Source organism: Hemiscyllium ocellatum, chromosome 8, assembly GCF_020745735.1.
Source record: "Hemiscyllium ocellatum isolate sHemOce1 chromosome 8, sHemOce1.pat.X.cur, whole genome shotgun sequence".
NCBI classification, from domain to species: domain Eukaryota; kingdom Metazoa; phylum Chordata; class Chondrichthyes; order Orectolobiformes; family Hemiscylliidae; genus Hemiscyllium; species Hemiscyllium ocellatum.
In genome coordinates, this window is record NC_083408.1 from 89228766 (window position 1) to 89251767 (window position 23002).

At 38.5% G+C, this 23002-nt stretch overlaps 1 protein-coding gene across 1 annotated transcript in view; it reads right to left on the reverse strand.

Moving 5' to 3' along the window:
• kcnh5b (potassium voltage-gated channel, subfamily H (eag-related), member 5b) overlaps positions 1-23002 on the reverse strand; it is a 313820-nt gene that overhangs the window by 167441 nt on the left and 123377 nt on the right. Inside the window, exon 7 of the mRNA XM_060828544.1 lies at positions 12659-13088. Within this exon, the coding sequence (XP_060684527.1) occupies positions 12659-13088 (430 nt within the window). The remainder of the gene's footprint in view (positions 1-12658; positions 13089-23002) is intronic.

A 23002-nucleotide genomic window follows, 5' to 3' on the forward strand; every position in this document is an offset into this window, starting at 1 on the left:
GGCTCGTCTTTCAAAGTACTGCTTGGGGCAGGGAAAGGGAGAAGGATTACTGACTGCAGAACGAGAAACAGCTGGGCAAAGCAGTCTCTCAGCTTCTTGAGAAAGAAAAGCTCCCATTGACACTATTTATTTTAGAGAAATGTCAGGACATAGAATTTAAAAAGGATAACTGCAACATTTGTAATTTTTTAAAAATCACTCATGGGACATGGATATTGCTAGCTGGGTAGCATTTATTGCCAGTCCCTAGTTGCCCTTTAGAAGGAAGCAGTAGCTGCGTTCTTGAATCAGTGCACTCCACATTCCCATTATGACAGGGGATTAGAGAGGGAATTCCAGAATTTGGACCTGAGCAACAGTAAAGGTTATATTTCATGATGGTGAGTGGGGTGTTCGCATGCAGCTGTGACCCTTGCCATTCCAGATGTAAGCGGTCATGAGTTTGCAAATTGCTGTTTAAGGATCTTTGGTGAATTTCTGCAGTGCATCTTGTAGATAGTACATGCTACTACCACTGAGTGTCAATGGTGGAGGGAGTGCTCCCTTATGGACTTGGTGCCAATCAAGCAGGCTGCTTTGTCATGGATGGTGGCAAGCTTCTGGAGTGCTGTTGGAGCTCTACCCATCCAGATTCTGGATTAGTGGTGCTGGAAGAGCACAGCAGTTCAGGCAGCATCCAAAGTGCAGCGAAATCGATGTTTCGGGCAAAAGCCCTTCATCAGGATTCCAGCACCACTAATCCAGAATCTGGTTTCCAGCATCTGCAGTCATTATTTTTACCTCTACCCATCCAGGCAAGTGGGGACTTTTTCATTACACTCTTGACTTGTGTTATGTAGATGATGAGAAGGTTTTGGGGAGTCAAGAGGTTAGTTACTCTCCACAGTATTCCGAGCCCCTGGAATGCTGTTGTACCCACTGTATTTATGTGGCGAATCCAGTTGTGTTTCTGGTGAATGATAATGCCAATAATATTGATTGCAGAGGATTCGGTAACACCAAGGGCAGTGGTTAGATGTCTCTTATTGGAAATGGTCAATACCTGGCATTTTTGTGGTATGAGTGTTACTTGCTACTTTTCAGCCCAACTCTGCATACTGTTAATGATTCAAGTTAGCAGCTAAACAACAGTAATCTCAGATTAAAACATTTAGCCTAAAAGACTCTTCAAGGATTTATATTCTATATATTCCTTTGGTATTGGTCACAGTTCCTTTGCTCCTCTCATTGTGTTGTATTTTCTTCTCAGGAATAGTAGAAAATAAACCTGCGCTTTCTATCGCACAAGAAAACTATATAATTGGCTCCTTACTGCTTTTGGTGAAAACAGTGAACTACATTTTATTGGAGAGAAATGTAACGGTAAAGTCATCATAGTCTACTGTAGCATAGGGCTACTGTCTTGTTAGACAAAGATGAGTGGTGTCACCATAACTCCGGTGAGGAGAAAAGTCCTTCATCTAACCTCTGCCAGTGCCAGAATTGAACCAATGGTGTTGGCATCACTCTGCATTGCAAACCAGCTGTCCAGCTAACTGAGCTAGCAGCTAATGCTGCCAATCTTGACTACTCGTGGTGATCCTTCCTTTGAACCAGGAAGGAATTAAAGATTTGGTGCACCCAGCATTTCTGAAGGTGCTTGGAGCAGAAGACCTGTCCAGTAAAGCGGAACCTGACTGTACCAACAGCCCAGTGATTGCTGCATCTCAGAAGATTCAAATCATTATTAGAATGATTTCTGAGGATGCCTCTGCCCCAAAGGACAGCATGGTGACTCAGTAGTTAGCGCTACTGCCTCACAATACCAGGGACCTGGGTTGAATCCCACTCTCTATGTAGAGTTTGCACATTCTCACCATGTCTGCGTGGGTTTCCTCCCACAGTCCAAAGATGTACAGGTTAGGTGGACAGATCATAGTAAATGCCGGGTTTAGATTAGAGTGGTGCTGGAAATGCACAGCAGGTCAGGCAGCATCCCAGGAGCAGGAAAATCGATGTTTCGGGCCAAAGCCCTTCATCAGGACTGATGAAGGGCTTTTGCTCGATATGTCGATTTTCCCACTCCTCGAATGCTGCCTGACCTGCTGTGCATTTCCAGCAGCACGCTGATCTAAACTCTGGTTTCCAACATCTGCAGTCCTCACTTTTGCCATGGTAATTGCACGGTCTTAGGGATAGAATAGGGAGCCTGTGTCTAAGTGGGATGCTTTTTGAAAGTCGGTGTGGACTTAACGGGCAGAATGGCCTGCTTCCAGGTTGTAGGGATTCTATGATTCAAAGCACTTCACAAAGAGTGAGTTCCTTTGCAAATGTGATTGCTCTGAAGTAAAGAAATGTGAGAGACAGCTTTGTGAATCCCAAGATTCTACAATTAGCAAGAAAATGAATATGCAGTTAAACCTGTTTTTGGTGGAATTGCAGGAAAGTAAGGGTGTCAGACTGTGGGAACTTGTTCTTTAATGCCAACACAGGAAGGTGACTGATAAAAAGGTAAACATCATAGATTACACATTCTCATCTTATCATGCTGGATGGGTTCACTCCCTCTGTACTACTAATGGGTATGACTAATCCTGGGTATTAATGGTCAAAATGATACTTTATCAGAGCAAAGTGCTTCAAAGCATAAGTGTAACAGAATATCAAATGCATATGGTAACTTCAGGTTATTTACATATTTTAGATTTGAAAGAAAACAACCAAAGACATCAATGAGTTCAATGGGCCTACCCATCCTAGTCAGCGCCTGTTCAAATCCTAGCCCGAATTCCAGGGACTCGGCCAGAAGAAACTCTCTTGTCTGGGAGAATAATTCTAACAAGAGTATTTCCTTCACTGTGGAAGCAGTGACTGAGCTTTAATACATGGTACAGAAGAATGAACAGCAAGCCCGATCGAGATAGCTGTGAACCTATTTTGATGTATACACGTGTGTCAGGAATGCAAAACTGAAACTTTTGCCATTTGTTTTAAATACATTTCTCAGCTTAGTGCGAGGAACAAAAGTGGAAGCTCTCAATAGATTGCATCACATCCCTGTGAACTAGATAAAGAAATACAATAGTGAAAGTTTGCCCTAATTGTTCTGAGTTTGAGTTGCTTCTCAACACAGAACATTCATTTTTGCCAAATTTCAAAGAAGAACAAAGAAACTTAGCTGTGCTTTACCACATCCACAAGATGCACAAATTCATAGCCAACGAACAACTGTAGTCATTGCTATTATAGAGGGAAATTTCACATCCAGTTTATGCATTGGAGGGGAGTTTTTCAGCAGTATTCCTTAAGCACTATGGGTTGAGGAAGAATGTTGGTACCTGGCATATCAGAGGACTGTTATGATTTTAATTCAAACGTCTTCTCGGAAAGCAGCACTCCTTCAGTATTTAGCTTCACATCACTGAAGCTAAATGCTCAGAACTAAGAGTGGAACTTCACCATCTAACTTTCTGACACAAAGACAAAATATCACCAACTGAGCCAAGCTGATATTTGTGAACTCCACAGATACTTTGAGGTAGCAGTTCAAACAACTCTCACATTTCCACAACAAAGCAAAATTGCTGCAAGAGATCAGTTATTATGGACACCTTTGCATGTAGTTAGAGGCTTGATCATTTACAAATAGCATTCAGTGAGGTTGCAAAGATGTTTAACATTTCAGAGACCCAGAAATAATGGCAAGTACAATTGTCTGGTACAGTACAGATAAGCAACAGCTTGATGCTCAATATTAATCAATTCTATTATTTATGTGGGTTTTATATCTTATAAAGCTTATTAAGCAATACAAAGGTTGATCATGAGCAACCATATGTGGCTGAAGAATTCATCACACCAGTTTTAACTAGATATGGGAGGATAACAAAGTCACGATGTAAAAGTGGGACATTGTCTTTGATTATGAATGTCTATTTCAGATAGGCTGGTGGAAACCAAATTGCATCAGATCCTCACATTGAGACAGAGAAATTCTCAATAAATACAACAGCAGACTCATCTTCCATTCTAAAATTCTAATAACTTGGTTTAGCTGCAACTTCAGATAAAATGCACAATCTATAAATTTTCATAGGTTGAACAAAAGCTCCTCACGATAATATAAAATCTGAATACTCTGCAATGTAAGACAGCAAACCAACATACTGAATTTCTGTAAAAATGTATATTCCTGTAAATGTCAGGTTGACAGAGCACACCACTGGTGTGAAAATTGTAAAGTTATTCATCTGTCTAAACATAAATAGGCAAATTTAAAAAATACTGTTTATACTGGATCATTAACTGTAAAATGTTTGCAAGCTTGCTAATTTCAGCATAAAGTTGATTATTTGCAAGCTTGAACTTGCTGTTAAAAATAGATCTAAAATGTCATTCTTGCACTTGCAGACATTTCTTGGAAAAGAGTCAATGATGATTTTGGAAGTTAAAACACAAGACTATTTTGTTTCATAATGTTGCTGTATAACACTCCTGTGAATGGACTGGGATGTTTTATTATGTTAAAGGTGCTACATAAATTACAAGTTACAGTGGTGTAGCTCAACCTCTACCTGTTCAAGAAAAGATAGTTTTTGTCTACTGGAAAATGCTTTCAGGCCATCCAACATAACCCAACCCATCTCAATCCCTTTTTAACTGCTTCCTTGTCTCATCCCTTATTCACTTTCTTATCCAGGAAAATAACATGTTGTTCTTTATTCATGTTTTAATCATTTCAATAACTGTGACTGATAACGTCTCCTTCAAGAGATACAAATTCTGCTTAGCTTCCATCTTCATCTCTTCATTTTCCCTCGATTCTCCCCACATTTACACCTGTAACCATTGAAAACATTAAATTTTGTCAAACACTTCATGCTGTTTACAACTCTGATGGGAACTCCTTAGTTCATCATACATATTTTAACACGCCACTTCAGTTAATATGTCCTATCTTTTTGTATGAAACACAGTTGTTTGATTGAGAAATCACATGATCCAGATTTTTCATTTGGAAAGCAGCCAATGAAAAGTATAGAATCCCTACAGTGTGGAATAAGTCCACATCAACTCTCCAAAGAGTAACCCACCCTCCTACATTATTTCCTCTATATTTACTCCTGACTAATGCACCTCATCTACAAATCCCTGAACACTATGGGTAATTTAACTTGGCCAATTTATCTAACCTGTACATCTTTGGACTACTTTAGGAAACCAGAGCACCCAGAGGAAACCCATGCAGACACAGGGAGAATGTGCAAACTCCACACAGACAGTCATCCGAGGCTGGAATTGAACCCGAGTCCCTGAAGCTGTGAGGCAGCAGTGCTGACCACTGAGCCACCATGCCACCCCAAAAATTGAAGGTAAGTTTGGGAAAATGGCATTCTATCCAAAATTTTCTTCTCGATTTCTCTTAAAATTAGAAACATCAGGACATTTTAAACCTGATATATTGATTTGCTAAACTTATTTGCTGCCTTATGGAAGCCAGCATTTCGCACCTCTTCTTTGTTCCAGAGATACACTCATAACTCAGGTCATAAAGCATTACTCTTGGAATCCAATCCTATTTGCTTGAACACCGTGCTTGGTCTTCACTCCCGCCATGCTATTTCCATCCCTGTAATATTGAATACAGATTAATCTGCTTGATCTCAGTTAATTTGATGCTGAAGCCATTCATAACTGTGTAATCTCCAAGCTTGCCTATTCCAAACTGCACCTATCCGGCCTCCCAGCTGGACTCGATACAAACCTGGAGTTATATCAAATTCTGTCACACATTACCCCTGTAATATTTTTAATCTAAACTGGCAGCTGTGATTACTCAATGTTAAAAGTCATATTATTGTTTTGCAATGCATCATGGCCATATTTCTCAGAAGGAGCCCATTCCACCAAATGGATTTGCACTGGTTTTCCTAATGTGTATTTCACTTTGTGCGTTTTCTTTGCTCTCTTGCTATGATGCTGCACATTGTTTCTTTTCTGTTCTGGTCGATCACCCTCTTTCCCTGGGCTTATGCACACCTCCAGTTTTTCACTGACAGTTAATTTCACCAACCTAAAAATAGTCTTTCAGTTTTCTCTGAGTTCTCAATTTGTTCAGGGCTTTTCCACCCCCACTATCTCATAGAGTAATAGAGATGTACAGCATGGAAATAGACCCTTCGATCCAATCTGTCCATGCCAACCAGATATCCCAACCCAATCTAGTCCTATCTGCCAACACCAGTCCATATCCCTCCAAACCCTTCCTATTCATATACCCATCCAAATGCCTCTTAAATGTTGCAATTGTACCAGCTTCCACCACATCCTCTGGCAACATGTACCACCCTCTGCGTGAAAAAGTTGCCCCTTAGGTCTCTTTTATATCTTTCCCCTCACCCTAAACCTATGTCCTCTAGTTCTGGACTCCCCAACCCCAAGGAAAAGATTTTGTCTATTTACCCTATCCATGCCCCTCATAATTTTGTAAATCTTTATAGGGTCACCCCTCAGCCTCTGACGCTCCAGGGAAAACAGCCCCAGCCTGTTCAGCCTCTCCCTGTAGCTCAAATCCTCCAACCCTGGCAACATCCTTGTAAATCTTTGCTGAACCCTTTCAAGTTTCACAACATCTTTCCGATAGGAAGGAGACCAGATTTGCACACAATATTCCAAAAGTGGCCTAACCAATGTCCTGTACAGCTGCAACATGACCTCCCAACTCCTGTACTCAATACTCCAACCAATAAAGGAAAGCATACCAAACGCCGTCTTCACTATCCTATCTACCTGCGACTCCACTTTCAAGGAGCTAAGAATCTGCACTCCCAAGTCTCTTTGTTCAGCAACACTCCCTCAGACCTTACCATTAAGTGTATAAGTCCTGCTAAGATTTGCTTTCCCAAAATGCAGCACCTCACATTTATCTGAATTAAACTCCATTTGCCATTCCTCAGCCCATTGGCCCATCTGGTCCAGATCCTGTTGTAATCTGAGGTAACCCTCTTCGCTGTCCACTACACCTCCAATTTTGGTATCATCTGCAAACTTACTAAATGCACCTCTTATGCTCGCATCCAAATCATTTTTGTAAATGACAAAAGGAAGAGGACCCAGCACCAATCCTTGTGGCTCTCCACTGGTCACAGGCCTCCATACTGAAAAACAACCCTCCACCCCCACCCCTACTTTTGAGCCAGTTCTGTATCCAAATGGCTAGTTCTCCCTGTATTCCATGAGATCTAACCCTGCTAATCAGTCTCCCATGGGGAACATTGTCGAACGCCTTGCTGAAGTCCATATAGATCACATCTACTGCTCTGCCCTCATCAATCTTCTTTGTTACTTCTTCAAAAAACTCAATCAAGTTTGTGAGACATGATTTCCCATGCACAAAGTCATGTTGTCTATCCCTAATCAGTCCTTGCCTCTCCAAATACATGTACATCCTGTCCCTCAGGATTCCCTCCAACAACTTGCCCACCACTGAGCTCAAGCTCACCAGTCTATAGTTCCCTGGCTTGTCTTTAGTTCTGGACTCCCCGACCCCAGGGAAAAAACTTTGTCTGTTTATCCTATCCATGCCCCTCATAATTTTGTAAACCTCTATAAGGTCACTCCTCAGCCTCCGACGCTCCAGGGAAAACAGCCCCAGCCTGTTCAGCCTCTCCCTATAACCCAAATCCTCCAACTCTGGCAACATCCTTGTAAATTTTTTCTGAACCATTTCAAGTTTCACAACATCTTTCCGATAGGAAGGAGACCAGAATTGCACGCAATATTCGAACAGTGGCCTAACCAATATCCTGTACAGCCGCAACTATCTCAACTGCAACAAAGTATTAATGCTCATAGGTTTCTTCCATGCCACTCATAGTTTCTGCCAACATAGAGCCAGTGACTTTCTGACATTCTCAGCTCTCCAGGATTTCTTCTGAGCCCTGATTACACAGAACTTGGATTCTCCTTGGGTTTCCAAGACACAGAATCTGTGAAATCTCTGACTAAGTGCCTTTTAGCCTGTGCTTGTCTCCTTTGAACACCATTTCAGAGATATATTGAAAACCTGGCAATTAGCCCTGCCCTATCATTGGGCAGAATTGAATATTTCCACCTAACACCTCTTGGAACTCAGTGTAACCTGAAAGTTCCATTTCAGAGATCAGTATAACTGGATGTAAAGGAAATGGATTCCAGCAATGTCTCCCTAATCACACAAACCAGAACTCTTGTGATTTTGAATATTTCTATTAGATGTCCTGTCAGGTTTTTCTCCTCTAAGGAAAGCAGTGCTAACTTCTTCAATTTATCTTCATAAACAAAGTCTCTCAGCCTTGCAATGATTCTCATGAATCTTGCCTATACTCTCTCTAATGCAGTCACATTTTCCTAAAGTACAATGCTCAGAAGTGCCACGATGCTCCAGCTGAGGTTAAACTAGTTTCTTATACAAGTTAAACATAACTCACTTTGTCTTTTATTATTAATAAAGATTGGAGTACCACATACACGTTTTTTTTTAAATCACTCTCTTAACTTGTCCTGCCACCTTCAATGTCTTCTGCATATTTACACCCTGGTTTAATACTCTCGCTGTTCTAAGCGAGGGTCACCAGACCCAAAATGTTAACTCTGATTTCTCTAGACAAATGCTGCCAGACCTACTCAGCTTTTCCAGCAACTTCTGTTTTTGTTTAATGTTCTCCCTATCACAATGATTCATCTCAAACTTCACTATATTTGACTTTATTTGCCACCTGTCTGTCCATTCCAGCAACTTGTCTATTTACATTTAAAAAACTACACTTTCCTCAGCTAATAATGCTACCAAACGTTGCATCATCCATAAATTTTGAAACTGTGACCTGGACATCGAGGTCTACTTCATTACTATTTATCAAGAAAAGCAAGGTTCCCAACACTGAATGGACAGTGGTGTCACCACACTGCCACTGAGGTGACACTTTGACAATGTTTCCTCCAATCTGAAGAACATGCTTTAAGCATTAACAGCTGTTTCCTGTCACTCAGGCACAGAAACAGATTAAGCAAGAGCAAGTAAGAGCAAGAGTAGGCTATCTGGCCTTTTGAGCCCGCTCTGCCATTCAATTTGATCATCTAACTCAGTACTCCATTCCTGATTTTCTTGCCATATTCCTTGATCCTTTTAGCCCTAAGAATTATATCTAATTCCTTCTTGAAAACATTCAATGTTTTGGTCTTATCCATTTCTTTTGGCTGAGAATTGCACAGATTCATCAATCTCTGGGTTTAGAAAATTCTCCTCATCTCAGTTCTAAATGGCCTACCTCATATCTTTAAACCCCTGGTTACAGACTCCTGGTCATTGGGAACACCCTTTCTGCAGTTACTTTGTCTAGTTCTGTTAGAATTTTCTAGGTTTCCCTGAGATTCCTCCGGCTTTCTTCTAAATTCCATTGAATATAGTCTTAAGTGACCCAAATACAATTCTGTATCCATGTTTCTAGTGTCCCTGTCATTCCAGGATCTTTTGGAGGTCCATATGCACCACATCAACAGTACTGCCCTTATTAACTCACTCTATTCTCCCATCTCCACCAAATTTTCCTTTAAAAGTCTATGCTGGCTTTGCTTAATTAACCCATAATTATCAACGTGATTATTAATTTTGTCCCAAATTATTGTTTCCAGAAGACCAGTAATTCCAATCAGGCCACCAAAATTCTTGAGCCCCACAGAATGAGTGCCTCTAGTACATTCTTTCAATTCACTTCTCTTTCTACTCCTTCCTATAAGAACCCTGGAAAATACATAAAAACTTGACATGAATAGAAGGACATTTTAACTTTTCCACAACATCCCAAAATATTTTACAGCCAATTAATTTTTGAAGGGTAGCAACTGTTTTTATGGAGTACTTCAACCATTCTCAAAAAGACAAACATATGTCTGACAGATTGCTGTATTGACTGTTCTATTATGGACAATTCAGTGGAAGACAAACTATTTCATGAAAATAATTATTTCATGACGCATTTCATAACAATTGACCATAGTCATTTAATCCCCCAGGAATTCAAAAAACCATGATCTTTGAATCATAATAAAAAGCTGGACCATAAGTAAAAACAGACATAGGAGTTCGCATATATTATTTTATCAAGCACATATTATTCTAACACTGCAAATTCAAGAATGCCTTAAATGCTATCTATTCAGGAGATACTGAGTGGCAGGGTGTGAAGGAGAAGCTGCGGCATCATTTATACTCATTAGTAATACTCTCATTCAGAAAGTTCTAGTTCAAATTCTATTTCAGCAAATTGAGAGCAGAGAGTAAGACATCCCTAGAGTGTTGAAGGAGTGCTGAATTGTTGCTACCCTTCAAAGGAGATATTATACCAATTTTTCTTCTCCTAATGGAGACAGGAATGGGATCAGGAAAGTAAAGCAGTTAGGACCATTGATTGGAAACTTTAATTTTCTGTCCCTTTCCAATGCTGCATTATGCTCGTGTGGATGCTCTGCAGACTGAGAGTAGATTATATGTGAATCCTGTCTGCACATCTTTTGAGGTTGGGGTCACCATTGCAAGAACCATGAAAATTTACATTTCCTTCCCTGCACTATTTTCATGTGCTGGTGCAGTTGGTGAAGCTCTAAACAAAATGGCAGGTTTGAGAATTTATGACCTTGAAGAAGGTCTACTGAGGAGTCTTCGAAATTCATACAGTTACATGCTATATATTTTGACACATCTAGTACAGTACCATATACTGTAATGGAATACAGATGTGTTTATAATAGTGATTGATCTTAGGGTTCTGTTCTGAAAAGGTAAGTTGACCATCACATTCACCACCATTATATAATGGATGAAATGCATTGCAGTACTTTTCCTATTAGAGAATGTAGCATAATGCATTTAAAACTATAGAAACATTATGCTGGGGAATTCTCACCCCATGTCTGAATTGAGATTAAATTTCCAAAGTTTTTTAGCTTTGGAAAAATAATGGGCCTTCTGTTGGACTACAAAAAATCTCTAAACACTTGCCCACTCTACTGATTGACAAGTAATATTACAAAGCAGAAGAGATCATCACTTACAGATTAGAAAAGCCATCTGATACTTCAATTTCAATTGTCTGCATTGTTGACATTTTCCAGATTTTGCTTCAATAAATGGGACTACAGTAATCGCTTGTAAATTTCAAAAGACACAAAAATGCTCATCTCAACGAGAAGGCTGCATTTAAATCTTGATGGATAGTTTTAAGAGGTTGTTGTAGGAGCATCTGTTTTTGATGCTGTAAGTGAATAAGTTTTTTATGACAGATGGACCATTTTATGCAATTTTTATGAGTTTTATGGAGGTGAGTTTTTTTCCCAGTTAAATTTACTCTCATCTTTAAATATTTTATTCAGGATGATGTTGTACCTAAATATAAGTTTAAAAGTATACAGTAAAAAAATGGAATTATATAAACTCTATGTTCTAGAATCACCTTAAAACATTTATTGCTTAGCAATTCAAGTTAGAAATGGTAACAGTCATATAACAAATATCAAAACCCAAACAGGAATTGTTGGAAAAACTCAGCAAATCTGGCAGCATCTATGGAGAGAAATCAGAGTTAACGTTTGAGTCTGGTGACCCTTCTTCAGAACTCCAAACATGTTTTTATTTGCCGTGCTTCTGAAATCAGCCATGTCAGTGTACACTTGTATGTTCAATAGTACTAATTATTTAATGATGCTTCTACTTATTACAAATGTTTTAACACATTTTACCAATATTGCTCATATTTATAAGAATTACTGCGTGAAATAAGATGATGTAAAATAGAGAATTGTTTAACAATATTTTGATAACATTGTGTATTTTATATTTTAGTAATGATCCAGAATTTACTGAAAAACTATGGCATTTATTGCACATATTTATTGGTAAGGAAATCAGAAGGCAAATCATATTGAAGAGATACCCTGCAAAGTGGAAATGGCCCACAAGTTATGACTTGGCAGGAGGGTTCACAAAAAATATCATCCGTGCTTTTGACTTTCTTATGATTATTGAAAAGTTTTTGCTTTGGAAATCAACTAACTACTAAATTTACCACATGAAACTATAATCAGTATATATACCCTTGTAACTATGTTATAACTGTTAATAATTGCACATCAATCTTTCTTGCCCGGGAAATGACCAATTATGAATCAAAAACCTCATTCCTTCAGTGGTGAATTGTTCTGGCAGATGTTGGAAATCTAAATTTTTAAAAATTGACTTTTATTTCTTTCCCTTTCCATTCATTTTTCCTGTCATTTTTTTCTTTTTGTGCATGATCTGACATTTAACTCATCCCTTCTAACTCATACTCTTTCTCAATTTTTCCTTTGATTATTTCTCAAACCTTTAAATTCATTTTTTAAGGTAAGACATTATTTTCCCCATTGTTCACTCAACTTGCAGATGCTCTGCTGTACTCACCACACTGTAGTCAGTTCACAAATTCAGCAACTTTGTGGTCAACTTGTTAAATCCTAATTAAGCATAATTAAGTCCGACTAACAGGGCATGTCATGAGATGCCCTCTTCATCTGGTTCAATGCAACATCTTAGGATGGATACCATAATCTTTAAAAAAAACTGACAACAATTTTATATTGGTAATTTAAAAATGCATGTACTTACAGCCAACCATCATCATAGCCACAGAAAATATCTTCTCCCCATCTGTGGTAGGAGCAATGTTGCCAAATCCTATTGTGGTAAGGCTGGTCATGGTAAAATAAAGGGAAGATATGTACAGTGAATCTTTTGTGGGTCCCCCTTCCCACTGTCCGGTGCCACTGGCATTGAAATGGTAGGGTGTTCCAATACTTAGACCCAGTTGATAGAGCCAGCTGTCTGTTTTTATTCTGTTGGTGACTTCATCAATGACCTCGTAATCCCCGATACTGTACCAAATGCAGGCAAGCCAATGAGCCACTAATCCAAAAACGCACACCAACAGCACCAGCACGGCAGCACCATATTCGAGATAATGGTCCAGCTTCCTGGCAACACGGCCAAGTCTTAAAAGGCGCACAACCTTCAGGGAACTGAACAGGCTGCTGATCCCCTGAAATCAACAGATATTGAGTAATGTTATTTTGAAATAGGAGGAAAAAGCTGCACTTACTTTTCAAGACAAAAACAGAGTAATCAAGAGCTATGGGAACACATTTGAGAAATGAGACTGAGAGGATAGCTGCAGTGAAGATTGGGCACAGATGAAATGACTACATTGGCCTTTGGGTGGGCTGGTGATTCAATAATTTCACAAAGTATCTCAATTTTTTTTCACAGAAAATGCAACTTATGAATAAGATCCTCTAACAGACCCCAAATCTTGAATGTTGTTTATGGTACAAATATTTATTTGCTCCTGTCACTATGATGTACCATTATTTGCTATTAGAATTGCATTCACAGTATTGTCCAATTAGGCCATGAAGTATGGTGTCCTTGACTGAGTGGAGATCATCAAATAAATCAGCAGGATAGATTGCACACCCATAATGGAGCATGTCTCATTTTGAACCCTTCAAGTGAATGATTATAAAATATGCAGGTTTGGATAAAGAATGTCCTGTGCATGGGCAATTATTGATGGCTTTGTACAACAGAGAGTAATCAGTTCTAGTTTGTTTTGTATTATGCATATTCCTGAAGTGAAGACTTTCAGATACGCTGGGTTCCTACATCGGTCAGTGTGTGATCCTGAAGTAATTCAGCTACAATGCACACCAATGTCTTCATTTAATTTAGTCCTAAGTGTGAGCAACTCTCACATCTCATTAAATAATTAAAAGAAGATGAGTTGATATAAGACATAGGAGTGGAAGTAAGGCCATTCAGCCCATCAAGTCCAGATATAGGTATAATAAGATTTGATTAGCTTTCTCCTAAACTGTAAAAGTGCATGGTTTTGTGATTCAATACAACCCTGAACATTTCATAAGATCCTGATAGTGTGATTCAATTAATGTCAAATTAATTTTCCAAGTACTCAACATCAAGTACTGGATCAATTTCTCCATTAATTCTGATACTTTTATGGATGCATCAACACCAAAGATACTGTCATTCTATAATTGTTGTGTATGCTGACAATTGACCAAAGGAAATCAAATTAACATTGATCTCAAGATTTGTCACAACTGGATAAACTGAGGAATACACAACAAAGAATGTTTGCTTTCAGTTCTACTGACATTGATTTACTCATTCTTGAGATGTGGATGAGTAGTGCTGATATGGCTGGATTTATTGTCCAGTTTATCTACAGACTTTAAGAATTAAACACGTACTGTCAGTAGCATCACATGTAGGTCAGACAGCCAGAACATCTTTAAAGGACATTAATACCTAGTTGGGCTTTTTGCAGCAAATCAGCAATTAACATAGCACCAGACTTGTTAAATTCAATTTCAAAATATTTTAGTCCAGTAGCATAACCACTGAAGTTCTCTGCCTGTTACATAGTATGATATCAGCCTAATAAAACAAAATCCATACAAAAATAAAGAAGTACCAGTGTTGTATGTAGAATTAAATTCAACAAAGTGGCTTGCCACTATGGATATTTTGTATCATTGGTTTTGAGATTAATATTAGGATATTGATATACTTGATGATTCATACCACAATCTCATGATTTGACCAGATGCAAGTTCCCACATAATCTAACCTGCAAAAAATCGTGTCTTGCTGTGAGCATGCAGGAGTTCTGATTAATATGAGATAACATTCAGAAACCCATGAAGCTAGTTCTGGGAACTAAAATAGGGTATGACCAATGAAGACTGAATCTAAATCCACTAACACACTGCTCACACTGTTAATCTTACACTTCATTTTATTCCACGGTTTATAGTCAGTCATATATTCTTCTTCAATTATCATGCTTCAGGCATTGGACGTGACTGGAATCTCAATGAAGTTAGTGGGATTCTTGATGAATGTGCAGTCAGTGATTTTCATTATAATCCATTCCAGGAAGTGGCAATTTGAATCGTCCATAAACAATGTGGTTTCCACTTATGTGGAGTTACTTTCATATTTTAGGTTTCACTGTAACTTTAATTGTAAGACCTAAGTCACTTACAATTATAGACTAAGCCAGTATAAAAGTTCTACTAAATCCAGATTGGTAGACATATTCCAGGTACTGATGTTTTCACAGGTTTTATACATTTTATTAAGTTTATGAAGAAATTATACTTAATATGTGGTTTGCAAATTACTTTAGGACACCAGCTCATGTGTCTGGTTAACTTAGCACATTTGCCTTATTCTTTTTTGTTGAGTATGTTTATTTTTCAGTCATCTCACTGTGCTAAATCACTGAGTCATCACTTATTAACACTTGCTAGCCAATACCCACTGTGCATGTTCTGAGACATCTTGAACTCTAATTGGCTTATGAATGCATGGACAGTACATAATCAATCTTAAATTGGCTAAACAGCTTGTGACCAATTCCTAACTGGTTTATTTTTCCTGATTGTTCTTTGCAATGGCAATCTTGTTCCTTTTAAGATAGCTTGATCATTGGAGCTTACTAATTTCATAGCTCTCTACCAGGATAATGTGGCATCTATGGATCAATCTGTGTGTCTGCTTACAGTAGTTTTATATTGGCCCAGTCTATAATTGTAATTGACTTGGCTCTTAATTAAATTAAAGTAAAAATTAAAATCTTACAATAAGATTATCTCTAATTTCCAATGGATAGAATGCCAACCTGTCCAACCTTTCCTTATAAGATAATTTCTCCTCATCCCAGAATCAGTCAAGTGAAACTTTGCGATACTGCTCCATTTCTATCCTTTCTTAAAGAAGGGAACTATAATAAAGGTTCATAATTTTTCACTATTATTTGGGTACTTGGGTCATAGGCAGGGACAATTTGTTTTTGGATCTGTGGTTCTGTGAAGGTAACCATTTTTTAAGGGGAGAGTCTTGTTTTATCTGTGAGTCAGAATAGCATTTCCAACAAAGTAAATAACTTACCAAGCTACTTGACAAAATAACAGCTGAAGAGTTTACGACGTTGTGCTTTAATGACCCAGGAAGGGAGAGATGGGAAGGGGTCACACCACAAGTAAGTCCAGTTCAGAGAAGAAAAGTGATCCATACCAGAAGGGCAGCTTAGTTTTGGCAGTATCCAGGCAGTTTCCAGAAATGGATTGGATTCTTAAACTGTTTTAAAAGTCTGAGTAGACAGTGCTGGGGTATCTTCATATGTTTTCCAGCAACATCGACATTAGCAGAAGGGTGAATTATTTTCTCTGTTTCACAGAGCCGTAAAAGGCTTGTTTCATTCCACATTTCACTTTTAGCCAAAAGAGGACTCAGATTTGTGTACATACTAATGTGAGAAACTCCTGTCATCTTAGTTAGCTACGTGGAGCATACTTTCCATATGGTATTGTTGAAAACAAAGTCTGATATGCTCCTGATAGCTAGCTAAGAGTGAGCAATTAGAGAATATGGTGGAATGTTATAGGGATCTGAGTGATGTGGTTATGGTGAGATTTATGAAAGAATCAAATGAGAAGTCCAGCAAGATCTATCTCAATATTGTTCCACCTTTTATGCTTTTGCTGAGTGGAGAGGTGATTCCCTCACTAAGCAACTGCAAGATGCCAGGTAAGGGATATAATTGCTCGTTAAATTCATTATTAACACTACACCTCACCCCATTAACATTCAGCAACCACCTGCATGCTGTGGCTGTGTCCTAGAGAGGGTGTTTAGGTGGGATATGACTAAGAACAGGTAAACTGCATGGCCTTGTGGTTACATAGCAACAAGGGTGAAAGATAGAGTTGTATGTGTGAGGGATTGCCAGCCAACCTGGCTATGTGCCATGAGCAGCATGGCATGGCTTTGTGACTACTGTGCTGTAATGTTGCCAGTAAGGGATAAGTAGTACTAGATTGTCTGGGTGCACCGCAGCTTTTCAAAGATGGCACAGGCACTAGGGATGTAGATCTTTCAGCAGCTATCCAATGAGTAGCAAATTGTTCTAGGAATAGTATGTGATAAAATGGAAGTGGAATGGATGTGAGGGTTTCCATAGTGGTGTGATGGGCAGCTGGTGAGGCACATTTGGTAAGATATGACGAGCCATCTTACTGATCGCACGGCAAGAAGCCCTCTAAAAAATACTTCTAATGTGCAATTCGCCAAAAAAAGGTAACATTGAACCCATAGGCTAGAATGTTAGCAGCTTTTTGGTAACAGGATAGCAGAGGTGGAGGTTGGCAAAGTGGCACAGAAAGGAATCATGGGGTCAGGAAAAGATGACATTTTGGGATCTTCCTTGGGCATATCACTTTGCCAATTGTGAGAAAGCTAACAGATCAACCAATTTAGTGGCCAATTAAGAACCATTTGTAAAGTCAATAGGATTTTGCCCCAATGTTCCCCCCTCCCCATTCCCTGGAATCCCACATTGGGACCTGCAGCATGTCTATGTCATCACCTAACCCTCTTCACTGGTTCCTGGCCAGTGAGGCACCCTCTCCATGCAATCAATGCTTCAGCTCTACCCAGTATTACATCTGAAGTTGCTGCTGTGCTGCAGTCTCTAACTGAGCCAGCAGATTTGGGATCAGGTTGCTGACTTGAATTGGAATAACCTGGCTTAATTGGTTGCTGCAGGAAATGTGCCTTCTTGGGGTCCACTGACAACCTAAGGAGGATCCTCTTTCACTAACACACTGGCAGAACTTCATATAGAAACGTACGTGTTTAGTGCAACTCTGAACCACAGGGAGGGAATAAATTCAAGGCCACTGATATATGGTTTTGACTAAAGGTTTGAAAGGATCACATATGATTTCAAACATGGTTGAAAAGAATCAAATTCTGAATTATTTTCTGATACCATTAAAAATAAAGAATTATTGACTCACAGAGCAATGAATATTATATGTAGTCCTTATTAGTTAAAGTCACTAATATTTTCAAATACATTTTCCAATTTGTTGAGTTCTGTAAACTTCACTATTTTGTGAAAATTCTTCTGGGACTGAAGGCTTCGGGAACATGCAAACTGGGAAGTGGGGTATCCTACATAGATCTTTAAAAGGTTATAGTTAAATGTGTATTTTTCTTTCTCAATGCTTTCTGCCCTTACTGCATCCCGCTCCCATAGTGCAAAGATACAGTAATCTTCAAAACTTCAAACAGAATGAAGTCTAACTCTTGGTGACAGCACTTTTAAAGGTGATTGGAAGTCATATCATCGTAGAGTCATATGGCATGGATACAGACCTGTTATTAGAAGTTATATTTGGAAACTGTTATTATGTGCTTGAATTGCAATATTAGTCGGTAACTGGACGAAAATATCAAAAGTACCCTCCATGTCTGACAAGAAAAGAAACTATGAAGTTGTCAAGTACAAAATCCGTGACATTGCATTAAAAAGTGCACAAACCAGTAAACTGACTACAGAATTTTCCTCTTGGTGAACAGAAAACTAAGGCAGGTAATGATGGTCATATCTTGAAAAGATTGAATTAGCATGTTTGGAATTTGCATTGAATGCAGGATCTGTCAAGATCTTTTCTTGTACTATTAAGCTTGTAGCACTCTTTACTGTGGCTAAAGCATGGGCTCCCAGAAATCGGAATTTTATTGTATCTTGATTATAATTGACAGCATGTAGAACAGTCAGCATATTTGCCTAGAGAAAGAAGTGGTGAAATAAGTTATTGTAACTTTGCTGTCAAACTATTTTACATTAATGCATTTTTCTAACCATGTGAAATAATCTTGTCGCCACAAGCAACCAATGCCCTTGTGCACTCATGCTGACTCTACAATAAATAACTCAAAGATAAGTTCAGAGACAAGAAACACATAGCACTTTAGCACATAGCTTTGAATCTAACAGTCATGTATGCTAAGTAACATCAGATCAGCGCACAATCCCTGAAGTATTTAATAATGATGATGGCAAGGAGCTTTTCAATATCTGTCTCTGATAATCTTGGCTTTATCCCATTAGTCATCTATTCTTGATTAACTGAGTTATTGAATTTTTCAACCTCAAAGCCTTACTAAATTACTTAAGTAATTTAAATTAATCACATGAATTGCAAAAAAACCAGGTTCCTTAAAAATGATTTTCCAGTGGGAAAGTGGCTGCTGTTATATAAAATTCTCTGAACACCATTTCTCCTTTGAAATAGAAAAACAGAGGGCAAGTAATTCTCTCAGATTTGGAAAATTATTTAATGATATTTTCTGCTGCATGTTGTTATTAGTACATTTTGGGTGGAATTTAATGCCTCTCCCAGAAGCAGGTTTGGAGATCCTGCTGCCTTCCTACCTTTTGCACTGCTACAGGGTGTAAAAATACAAAGATAGCCTTCCACCTTGAGCCCCTTAAGTAGCCACTTTAAGGGTTTCATTCCACTATCACTAGTATTTAACCCGTAGCAAATAAACATGAGGCCTGGTAAGCAGGCCCCTCCTTACTGGGAAATCCAGTGGATGAACCTGCCAGCAGAAATGGATGGACCCAGAGTTGGATCCCCTTGATTCTTCAAATTCGTTCTCTTCCCAGAGTGTTGCCCATATGATCCTACCCCATATCACCCATACTCTTGAGGTGAGTGCAATGTTGGCCACACTGCAGTACAGGCAGTTTCCGCCACTCTCAGTGGCACTGCAGGTACAAAAGACCCACTGGCCTCATCTCAGATCTCAGAGGCAGGACACCTTCCAACTGGATTTGCGGAAAGGAACTCCCTTTACAGAAGCTGGGAAAGCCAACAATGATCAGGTTAGTAATGTAAAACCGAGAACTGTGGATGCTGGAAATCTGAAGCGAAGACAGAAATTGCTAGACAAACTCAGCATGTCTATCAGCATCTGTGGGGAGAGAGCAAAGTTGACATTTCCGGTCCAGAGATCCTTCATCAGCACATCAGTTCTGAAGAAAAATCATTGGACCTGAAATTACTGACTCTATTTTCTCTCTGCAGGTGTTGCCAGACCTGCTGAGTTTCTCCAGCAATTTGTGTTTTTTTACTGATCGGGTTAGTGCCTGAGTGGAAGTAAATTTGAACAGGCCTCCCAGATGGGGCCACTGCAAGAGCTGAGGTTAGTTTTCTAGCCTCCATCCCATTGCTTTCACAAAACTGAGACCACAAATTAAGGTTTATGTTTCTCCTAAAGTATGATAGATGCAATTATTGACACTGCCCTTAAGATGGAAAATAATATTTAACCAGGGCAAACATACATCCGAGCATATGAGCAAGAATATGGATAGGACACTCAGTTTTTCGAGCCTACCCCGCCCTTCAATTGCATCATGGCTGATCTGATATTAATGTTAACACTACATTCCCGTATATCCCTGACAATCAAAAATCGATGTGCCTTAACCTTAAAAATATTTCAAGATTCTGCATCCTCTGCCTTTTGAGACAGAGTAATCTGAAGACTCTCAACCCTCTAAGAGAAATAATGTTTCCTCATCTCTGTCTTAAATCTATGACCCTTATCTTTAATCTACAACCTCTGGTTCTAGATTCTCTTGAGAAACATACTTTCAACATCCCCGAAAAGATCTTGTATGTTTCAATTAAGTCACCTCTGACTCTTTTAACTCCAGACAACACCAGTCTAGTCTTCCTATCCTTTCCTCATAAAGCTTTCTGTTAAAGAAGCAAATTATAAGAAAATCCATTTGTTTCATTGGTTTCCTTTATACTGTGGCTAAATACAAAATGTTCTCATAAGAATCAAATGTTTTCATACAATCTAATCAAGCTAAAACATGAGTAAAATCATATGATTTTGTAACTTGTAATTTTTGTCACAGGCCATAATAGCAGACTACAATAATGTTTGAAATAATTGCTTCATTTTCTAAGGTGAGAACAGATACATTACCAATTTATTTTGAGCTACTTGCATCCCGTCTGCCAGCCAACACATCCAGCAGTTTCACTATAAATAAAAATTCACAACTTGTTCCATATACTCGACATCTGTCTGCTAAAATGAATTTAAATTATTGCAAATCATTAGTGGTAGGTGAACTGCTTTATCGATGACAGCAGAAACATTTTAAAAAGTGTTTAGCAATTTAGTGTATTATATTTGATTTTCTATGCATATCAAACAGTACTTGAGACAGACTAGCTTTTGAATGTTCCAGTGAACTGATGAAAAATTATATTTACAAACGTTTACATTCTTTCACTCAAAATACTGGACATCAGCAATATGTACATTATGGGGCTCTGTATGAATCATGGAGAGCCCATGGAAAAGAACTACTTGTCAAATTTAAACATTTAATTCATTCTAAGTCCAATGTGTAATTGATGCAACAGTGGAAACAAAGTTTTTTGACAGAGTAATAGTCTAATATTAATCCTAATGTAATGAACATGCTTCAAAGTCCTTAGTCGGTAGAGAGGATTTGAAAACTTTAATTTCTTAATAAGGTGGAATCAATGGAAGTCACTTCAAATAATGCTGAAACAAGCCATCAACTTAATGTCTGCTAATTAATTTTAAAGCAAAATCAATCAAAATCAGCATGGACAAAATAACTCACCAGCGCCTGAAGTTTGAAAGTTTTTATGTCAGGGATCAGGAAATATGGTAAATACTAAGCTTAATTAGATGCTGCAGGGGAAAAAATTTCAAAATCTGAAGAAGCCTAAAGTTAACAAAATAAAAACATTACCATCTACAAATGATAGTTCATGTATAAAGATGATAATTCTGGGCAACAAAAGTTTTACTGCTTTGAACCTGAAATCTAAATTTAGATTTTTCTTTCTCTAACAAAGATATTTTAACATATAAAAATCTCACTGAATGTTTTCACATTTGAGCCAGTTTATTATATCAAGAACTCAGGTAATCTTACAGATTGCAAAATTCAAATTTAATTTACATGGAAAATTCCAATGGTTGCTTTCAGTTCCATGGATAATGCTAGGTCAGACACCATCTTCCTCTTCTTAACCTGAACGCGAAGTTACAGGATGTATAATGTAAGGTAAGATAGAACAATCATGAGAGAATGGAATGTTTTAGAATCATAGAATCCTTACAGTGCTGATAGAGGCCATTCAGCCTATCTGGTCTGCACCATCCCTCCATACAGCATCCCATCCTATCCCCAAATTTTACCATGGCTAATCCATCTAACCTGCAATTCCCTAGATACTATGGGGCAATTTAGGGTTGCCAATCTACATAACCTGCACATCTTTGGATGTTGGCAGTTTGAGCCAGCTAAGGAACAATTGGAAAGGGAAGGCAGATTGACAACACTTCTGGGAAAATGTAAAAGGGTTATGGATTTGAGTGGGAGATATACCAGAAGAGAGGCAGGTGAAATCAAGATACCAAGGCTTGAATGGACAATACAGAAACACAGGAAACAGGAGGGGTAGGTTCTTGGAGAGATAGAGAACATGGAAACAATAGCAAAGGGAAATCAGAGGCTGCAAATGACCAGGAAAGGGAAAATCACTTGTGCTACCATTTTTAGATAAGTTTCAAAATTGTAAAAACCTCTAGATACTTTGTAGAAATTACAACCAATGAGGTAAGATTATTCTAGGTAGGACATTTTATGTCAGTGATAAAGACCATATGAAGTAAGAGTTTCTAAGGAGAAAGTACTAACATTTTTTAGGAATATCATTTATTTTATTCTAATGATTTTAGGCCTACAGCTTCTAAGGGACACGGATGTACGTGATCCCGCATACCAGTCAATCCTGCCCTGGGGAAAAGTCTCTGGCTATTGACTCTATCTATTCCTCTCATTATCTTGTATACCTCAATCAGATCACCTCTCTTCCTCCTTCTCTCCAGAGAGAAAAGTCCTAGCTGATTCAACCTTTCTTCATAAGGCAAGCCCTCCAGTCCAAGAAGCATCCTGGTGAACCTTCTTTGCACCCTCTCCAAAGCCTTTGTATATTTCCTACAGTCGGA